The sequence below is a fragment of the Pangasianodon hypophthalmus genome, chromosome 25 (genome assembly GCF_027358585.1).
Source record: "Pangasianodon hypophthalmus isolate fPanHyp1 chromosome 25, fPanHyp1.pri, whole genome shotgun sequence".
Classification (NCBI taxonomy): Eukaryota; Metazoa; Chordata; class Actinopteri; order Siluriformes; family Pangasiidae; genus Pangasianodon; species Pangasianodon hypophthalmus.
The window spans coordinates 18396360-18405637 of NC_069734.1; the positions used below are offsets into that span (position 1 = coordinate 18396360).

Sequence of the window (9278 nt, forward strand, 5' to 3'; positions counted from 1 at the left end):
AAGACACTTCGACGACACATTTGCCCCTTTAATGTAGTACATACAGTATTATATTAAACCATAATTTTCTCTCCTACAGAACACTGGTTTCAAAATTATTAGCACCATCAATGCTGGACATTTTTATTCTCTTTTCTATGTAACTGGTTCTGGGCCGCAGCATCCTGGTGCTTAGTGGCATTCAGTCTCATCATTCATCCACCTGCTGGGGAATTTCCACCTGGTCCAGAATTTTAAAAGTTTTTATTATTATTAATATGACCATGATCCGGTTTAATGGTATTTTTAATCTGTTCATGATGTAGAAAATTGTACATTTGAATCTGACAGCAATGAAAAAATTGAAAGGAAGGCAAGTTATTTGCATTAATAATCTTTAAGGGGTGTCAATAATTTTGCCACATCTTATTTTAAAAAATATTAGAATGTTAAAGCTAATGTAAAGTAGAATTTTTTTAGCAGTTTTTGCAATTTTTGAGTGAAATTTTTTAATATTTGTGTATATATTTTTATTTTATCCCCCCCCATCCCCACCCCCCACCGAACCCGTGACATTACACACGTCTGTGATGTAAACAACATTAAAGCAGCCATAAGCAATTTCACACCTAATGAAAGCAAAGAAACTTATTGAATATGAAGTTTTATTTTGCAGAGCAGGGCACCATTTTTGATACTACATTTTCTCTCACACTCGCTAAACCTGAGAGTTTGGAAAATTTCACCTGAGTTTCATAACCATTTTATAAATATTAAGCATTAAAAATAGCGTAAATCTATAGAAAAATATTTCTTTTTCATATCCTTGACTTTTAAGGCGTAGCACAAATCTCTGGCAAATAAATAATCACAGTACAAACAATTGAACGTTAAATATATATGGCTTTTGATTTCCTGTCTTGTATCAGCTCTGGCTAAGGAACTATGGCTTTTCAGTTATTTGAAGATTCTCAGGGTGAAGAACAAAATCCTAAAAGTTCACTCCGGGAACGGGAAGCACTCTGTCTTTCTCCGGGACCTCAGTGTCGTTTGCCGCTGCAAAAGAAGGAAACGAGTTTATGTTAGCTAGTCTGTAGCTAGATCTGGGAACATCTTTAACACAATGTGGGCGGCCATTTTGGAATCACTTTTATCTTTAACACACTTTGCTTCCAAAATTTTAAGCTGGAAGTGATGTAGATGATAATATAGCTTCTTTAAGTTTGAGGTGCAATAGTCGATTTTTTAATTTCTTACTGTAAAATATGTAACACATGATGAAAAATAACGGTTTGAGCCATGGCTTCAGCACAAGGGTATATTACGTAGCTGAGAAAACCCGTTACAAGCCGTAGTGCTCGTCATGTTTACATATGCCTCCTGTCCATCATTTTATAGACAATATCCAAATCCCTTCGCTCCGACCACATCCCAGTCTGTTCAGAAAAAAACCCAGAACAATCGGTAAGCCCCCAGCGCAGCCAGATAATGAACAAAACTCCACGCAGTGCTTTGAAAATACGAAAAGAATCGCAGAATAAATATCAGCAGCGCTTTTCCAAGATGGAGTCATTTATTACTGGTGATGTGGATGAAGCTGACGCAGAATTAGCAACGTTGCTCCTGGACGCGTCTGTAAATGCATTGTTTAAATGACCGGCTTTACATAACGAACAATTTTTCTCACTTAGACAGCCGAACTTCACGTGTTCATAGTTTTATAACTCAGCTTTCAACTCTAGTTGAACTCTACAAGCCACTGTAGATTCTAGGGGCGGAGCTTTGTATACATGGGCAGGAATGTGATGGTGGGATCGAAGAGTATAAAAAAGATTTTACCTACTGCATCTTTAATGTCACTACCGACAGTGATGCATTGAATGCGTACAATTTATAAACAAGTCATTTCCCTCCAGAATTGACATTTGAGCAGGAATATATTTGATTTGCAGTCAAAACGTGCAAGACGTCTCGTTTTTAGCGGGAAGACGTCTGATTTGTGGTTCAGTGGCTGGTTTTGTAGCTAGCTATGATGTTTTTGTAGCCTATAGCACTAGCCTGGTGCTACCAATGAAACCATGGTAACCAGAAGTGAATGAAAGACTAGCGTAGACTAGCGATTTAGAACGGCGCTAAGCGAAAATATATGGTATATGTCGTTGTAAATAAATTATAGAAAATGTATAGCATTTAAATAAATATGTGAGAGTACGAAAAATTATTAAAGGGTTTCAAATTGTTTAGAGTAAATATGATTATTTATTATTTGTCCTAAATTGATGTATTTACGATATGATAATTGTGTAGCATAGCTACTCGTGATTTCCACATGGCGATATATAACGTAAACTTCGTATCTTTTGCGTGTTCAGTGCTGTTTTAAGACGTTACCTTGCTGACGACTGAGAGCTCATGACCCACTGGAGGTACTCCTTGGCGGCCATGCTGTCCAGCACCTTGTTGACGTCGCTGGTGAAGCTGCCGTCCACGTGTCTCCTGCGTAACGCGTCCACGCTCCTCGTCTCAACAGCACTGAGCATGAACACAACACCAGCATCGTCACGCCCGGGGCGCTACGTAGCTTCACATATAGCATGTAGCAAATCAAGCCTTATGTTCCTGACACAAAACACCAGTGAGCTAGCACTTATTAGCACAGAAATCAGGTTTTATGCTAATCTTATTATGCTAATCCATAAGGACGGTGCAGGAGAAGGTGTGTTTGTACGTTTCTGTGTGAAGCAAAGGAAGAAAGTGACAAAAAAATGAAAAAATATTCGTCTGTTTTAGCATTAATGAGAAATTCATTAATTTGTATTATTGTTATTATTATTTCAATAATCTGTATGATTAATATTATTATTATTTTTGCCTAAAATAACTTTTAAACTTTGGAAAAGTAGCAAAGATCCCAAAACTGACTCAAAGGCAGTAGCATTTAGTAGCATTTGCGCTATATTAGCATTTGTGAGAAATGTGACTCCTGCCATGCTAGTAACATAATCCCATCTAACACAATAAACTGTCCTGCTAATACAGAAACGTTTATAAGACTTGTACATCTTCTCAAATCTATAAACAAGCTAGCAAAACCAAAAATTCAAATCCAAAAATCAGTAGCATTTCCACATTTCTTTAGCACTGATAAAAAAAGTGTAGCTATGCTACTGCTACTGCTAATACACTAAGCTGTACTTCTGTACTGGAATGCCAAATGTCTACACAAAATGCTAGTGCGAAATCCTTGAAGTGTGAATAATGTGTGTGTGTGTTTGTGTGTGTGTGTGTGTGAGTGAGTGAGTGAGTGAGTGTATGTTAGAAAAAGATTCCCAGAAGTTAGGACACCCAGAAAGCAGATTACTAGCATTCACACTGTAATTAGCATGGCTAAGAATTGGTGTAATGAGCATTCCTAGCATTGCTAAAGTGTGTGTGTTTGTGTGTGTGTGTGTGTGTGTGAGTGAAGCAGAAGATCCCATTAGCGTTAAAGTCTAGTTGAGAGATTAGTAGCCTTTTTTTATGTTAAACACTATTTGTTAGCATTATCCTGAAAAGCAGCGGTGCTACTGTCTCTATGCTAATCTCCGCTAACATGTATAATTTTTCTGGAAAGAGCGTGTGAGTGTGTGAACGTAGCAAAAGATCTCCAAAGCCCAGTCACCCAAAGAGCAGATTAGCAGCACTTCCACCTTTTTTTAAAGCGTTATTAATAAGAAACGTAGCATGTTTCACCACAAAGCTCCCAAAGCCAAAGAGATGAGTAGCAGAGTTAATTCAGCGTGATTTATTAGCATGGCCACTTCTTAGCAAGGGGTTAGGACAGGGTCATCAAAAAGAGACAAGGCCAAAGAAGAAAAAAAAAAAAAAAAAGAAAGAAAGGGAAAATCAAAATAAAATGAAATATAAATGAAGCATAAGTGTTTATTTTGTTATAAATCTCTCTCTCTCTTTCTATCTATTAATCTCTGTTTCTCCGTAAGGCACAGTAGGTGAGGTTGCCGTGGCGATGATGATGATGGTGATGATGATGATGGTGGAGGTGATGATGCCTACTCTGGTTTGGGCTGCCCGCTTTTCAGCCAGGTGATGAAGTCTTTAGCCGCCTGGTCCTGCAGGTACGAGCTGACGTCGCTGGTGTAGGTGCCGTCAGCGTGGCGCCGCGCCGGGCCGCTGCCACACACACACACACACACACACACACTTTATTATCCATATCGACGCACATCTGGAGAGGATAAAAGCCTAGACGAACGTGCTGGAGGTAAAAAGCAACTAAAGTGTAACGGAGCGTGAGGACAGGAAGCGATTTAGGACGCTGCCGCTCTGTGACGTCTCCGTTCGCAGTGTGACTAATGAGGCGGGTTTGAGAAAAAAGAAAACAACAAAAAAATGAAAATTCTTCATTTAAAAAAATAAAACACTTTTTACAACATAGTTTTGTTAGTTTCTTAGAACCGTAGAACTAAAAGGCGCAAGTACTAGATTTAACTTTTATTATTATTATTTTTTAAAGAGTGTATTATAATTATCTGTTGAACTCTCAACTCTGATTGGCCAGAAGGCATTGATTAATTTCCTACGCTAAAAGACTGGGATAGTAGTTCTGGCTGTAATTCACATGCATGAATTACTTATAAGCACATCCAGCTTCTCTTCTTTAATTACTTAAAACTGCATGCGATATTAATGTTGACTTTCTCTGAATATCACTTATATTAAAAATGAAATGGATCGTCTGTGTGTAGGAATGCCAGGAGCGAAAAAGGATTAAACTTTATGACGGAAAAAAAATTAAACATTATGACTGAAATAATAATAATAAAAAAATATGCAGTAAAAGGAGGGGAAAAATCTATCTTCCAAAAAAAAGTTTTTTTTCTTTTAAAAATTGAATCAGGTGTTGAATCTGGCACAAAAAAAAATTATTTTATATGTTTTTATCAAAAATAATTGTATAAATTTAGTAAAGATGTTCTGGGAACGTGCTGCACTGATAACAACAGAGCAACAGAAATCTAGATAATGATTAAATGATTAAATGAAATATAATAATATAATGATTAAATTAAATTATTGCTCTCATATAAATGAATATCCTCTCTTATATTTTCCTAAAATTAAAAAAAAAAAGGTACTTGTTACAGCTCGTTCACTAATAATAAACGGATTGTTGTTGATACGGTTTTCTTTCGAGACTTATATTAACATTAACAACTGTGGAAGGAGTCTCCAGTGTCAACTCAGTCTCAGCTGTAAGTTTTCCTTCGTCTTCACGATTGAGGATTTTGCGCTTTCTCGGAAACACGACAAGCTGTGTATTATTTTTTCTCTTCAAGAGTGAGAAAAAAGAGCTGCTGGTGAGGGAACGACTGTTTATAGCTGCTATAACGTAAGTGACAACAGGAACTAACATTTCACAGAACATTAAATGTAACTATAAATGGATAAAAAGTATGACGTGTTGTTCTTTAATTAATAAAGTACTGTAATCGTTGGTAAACTGTTGTGAAATGAGAGGAATAAACACTTACGGAAGTGCTGATTTAGGAAAATAATCAACGTTGGAGTGGTAACAGTAACTCCGCTTCATCACACCATACTGTTGTTGATTATTTTCCTATAACAGCATGACTCCCAAGTGTTATATTCCTGGAGTATTGTGTAATATAAATCACTGTAAATCACCAGGCAAGATATGCAACAACACTAACACATTCTTTCTTAGCTATATTACGTGCTAAAATACTAGAAAATAAAATTCGAAGCATGTGGTATGTTATGTGACGTTCTCTATAAAATCAAGACCATTTCTAATTTTTAATTTCATTACACATGATAGCAAGAAATGTCATTTCTTCCTCAGCTCAGGGTTTCCAAATATTAGTTTTAAAGCTGATACACGTCAAATGTTCGACGTATTTTATATTAGAACAAATAATTTGAAATAATGAAAGTGTTTTTAATACATTTTATACATATAATGCGTTTACAGTGCGATTTAATGAATGAGCGTGCCACATGGTGTCTGGTTTGTGATTAGAAATAGTTTTAAATTGAGAAAATTAACTTTTTTAGATCATAAATTAGTTGGGATATATATTTACTGCGTATATTTTACAACATTCAGTCTATTCTGATAAATATCATTAACATACATCAGAAAAAAGGGTAATAAATGTAAGTGTACACGTTTTGTACCTTTAGTGTGTATGTTTTACTGAGAAAGGTGCATCTGGTGTACTTTTAATTACTTTTAGTTGCTTACATTCTAATTATCACCACATTATCCACATTTCCATGTGAACTAAATATAAATATTAAAGATAAAAAAGATATAATAAGCGTAGTCGATAGCTCTATTCTGACTCACCCGCTCCTCTTGGAGTTCATGAGCCACTGAACGAAGTCCTGCGCCCGCCGTGTCTCCAGGTATTTACTGTAGTCGTTAGAGAAAGTTCCCTCTGAATGTCTCCTCGCCCGCATCATGTCTTTCCTCTCGTCCAGGAGACTCGCGTCTGTCTCTGAGCTGGAACCAAACACACACCGAGTGTGAGACACTGCAGGAATTGTTTAATCCTGAGCCGTGGCATCATGGTTTAAATTTCTTCTCATTTATTTATATTTTGAAAATTAGAACCAAACAAATTTGTTAGATTTTGTTGGTGATCAAAATAAAATAACTGCAGAGCGCACACACTGGAACAGAGAAACTGTATTTGAGTCAAAATGCTGCTCAAATACAGAGCCAAAAATCTACATGAGTGAAAGTCAAAAAGTTTCGACATTTAAACCTACTCAATTAGTAGCATTTCTGCATTGTTGTATAGCATTGTTGTGTATTTGTACCATTGTTGTGTATTTGTAGACAAACCTAGAATTTTTCTTGCGGGTTAGCTATTGTTTAATAAACTTTTGCATTGAATGCAAAGACAAAACTTTGTAACTAGGAAATTTAACAAGCTAATTCACAAAACTTACCTAGCTAGCTAATTTAACTAGCTAAATTACACAATCTTGTATCATTCTTTGAAGATCAAAATGAAAATTTAAGAAGTATTAAGCATTCAATCCTGGAAATAGTACAAGTATTCGATTTCAGACACAAATTTCTCACACAGAAAGGTAACCTTTCTTATAAACACTATCCTCTGCCCAAAGATCGAAACAGTAACCAAAAAAATAACTCTCATTTTCACGTTAAAGGTTTCTGTCACAGAAATCCATTATATGATAACAGTGTAATGTCGCTTAATGTGACCTAGAAGCATCAAATTTCTCCCATGACTACCATCTGCTATCATAAGAATGACCCCCTAAAGTAAATATAACACACTGATTTTTATTATCTTATTATTATCTTATTGTAATAAGCAGCTTAAAGTGAATTCATGCGTTAAAACCTAGAAGAACGACCCCATAAACTAAATATAAATATAAAGATCTTTTGTTGCTTGTTAATTGCTTTCGTAAACAATTGGTAAGTGATGTTAAGCTTTTTTTTTCATGCTAATTGTTTAAAAAGAATTTAATCAGATGACATCAGTTCAAATAAAAACACAATTGTCATTAAATCTTTTATAGGATTTGATTCATTTATGAATATTTAAAAAAATACGCATATGTTGATTTAATAATATGAAAAAATCTATTTGCTCTGCTTCTTTTCCTCATATTTTGTGTCCCACAAGAACATTTTTTTCTGATCATACATTCAAAATTAATTATTAAGCAAATACTTTTAAAGTTCACTTTCCTATTTTCTGTTCTTCCTTTCAATCTGAGCCGCTGTTTAATCCGACTATAAACTGCTTTTTTTTTTTTTACTTTAAAATCTGAGTCAATATCAGCAACTGCTCGGTCCAAATCTTCTTCAAAATCAAATCTGATTCATTTCAATTTTCCAAAAAGATTCGAATGAAACATTTGAGCTATTCATTTAATGAAGTTCGTTGACTCTGTATATTTTTTAGGTTCGTCTACTTTACTACATTGATCTACTGTTCTTCACTTCTGCTTGCAATAAATGCGAGCGAATGAACTTTCCTAAAAAATAAAAACAGATTTTTCTGATTCAGATTCATCTGATTCTGATTCTGACTCTTTTGAATCTTTTGACTCTTCTGTACGTGAGGTTTCCGTGTCTCACCTGGTCGTGTCGTCTAGTAGCGGGAGCTCCAGGCTGCTCTGGATGAGGACGAGGAGCAGGACGAGACCAGCGCTGAAGTGTGTACCTTTCATCTTGAACACCTGCCACACACACACACACACACACACAAACCTAATTGGAGACCTTCTTGATTTCCAAGCCCACTGCCAAGTTTCAAGTTCTTCTCTTCTTCATGTGTGTGTGTGTGTGTGTGTGTGAGGTCCTCACTACTCACCGGTGTGAAGATGAGCCTATGTGCGTGTGTGTGTGTGTGTGTGTGTAAGCTCCGAGGTTTCTCTTCTTGCTTTCTGTTCTGACTTTTCTTCCTTCTGCCTCCCTCTTTTATAGTGGTATCAGACAACCCCCTTCATTCACCCCTCACGCACACACTCACACACACACACACACACACACACACACTCACTCACACACACACACACACACACACACTATACGTGCAGTGGTGCACGCTCTGAGCTCATTCATTAGTCCCAATCCATTACCCTGCTCTTAGCCGTCGAACCGAGGCCCGAGTGTGTGTTTGCTTAAAACAGGAAGAGTGGACGTGTCTCTCCGAGGTGTCGGAAAGCATCCTGACAAATAAAGAGAGTGAAAAAACAATGACGTGCTACTGTACACACTCGTCCACTGACTGTTAGCCCCAATTAGGCCTCATTGGCCTTTTTTTTCCCCCCCTAAGACACTGAGACTGGAATCCTGTAAATCTATTAATCCTGTAAAAATAACTGTCTAACATTTTATCACGATATTGTTTCTGAAAGATGGTTCTCTCCACTGTGGTTCTTTACCCTTCATGGATTTCGGTTTGTAAATGTGTCTAATATAAGGAGCTACACAAGACAACTCTCCTTACGCAGCTTCTTCCTTAATGAAATGTAGAAATAGTGATCAAAATTGATCTAAAAATAACAATATTATCGCAATATCTATAATCACAATATCTATAATCGCATAATCGATTATCGTCACAGGCCTAAGCCTGCTTTGCAATGTGTAGTTTGGTTTTCTTTTCATATAACTGTATTTATCATAGGTGGTAATAACATAAAATTAAAATGATTACAAAATGCATTAATATGTTATTGTAGATTATTTATAAAATCCTGAATATACTGTATGTGTGAACAGCACT

General features: G+C 36.1%; 1 protein-coding gene across 1 annotated transcript; it reads right to left on the bottom strand.

Annotated features, from left to right (window-relative positions):
* Positions 1 to 663: 663 nt before the first annotated feature.
* gcga (glucagon a) lies at positions 664 to 8476 on the bottom strand. The gene is made up of 6 exons (XM_026910485.3): positions 8361 to 8476; positions 8126 to 8226; positions 6350 to 6505; positions 4033 to 4149; positions 2371 to 2511; positions 664 to 1035 (listed from the first exon to the last, which is right to left on the bottom strand). Exons 2-6 carry the CDS (start codon positions 8215 to 8217, stop codon positions 1020 to 1022), a joined length of 522 nt encoding a protein of 173 aa, XP_026766286.1. The 5' UTR covers positions 8218 to 8226; positions 8361 to 8476; the 3' UTR covers positions 664 to 1019.
* Between the last annotated feature and the right edge of the window lie 802 nt (positions 8477 to 9278).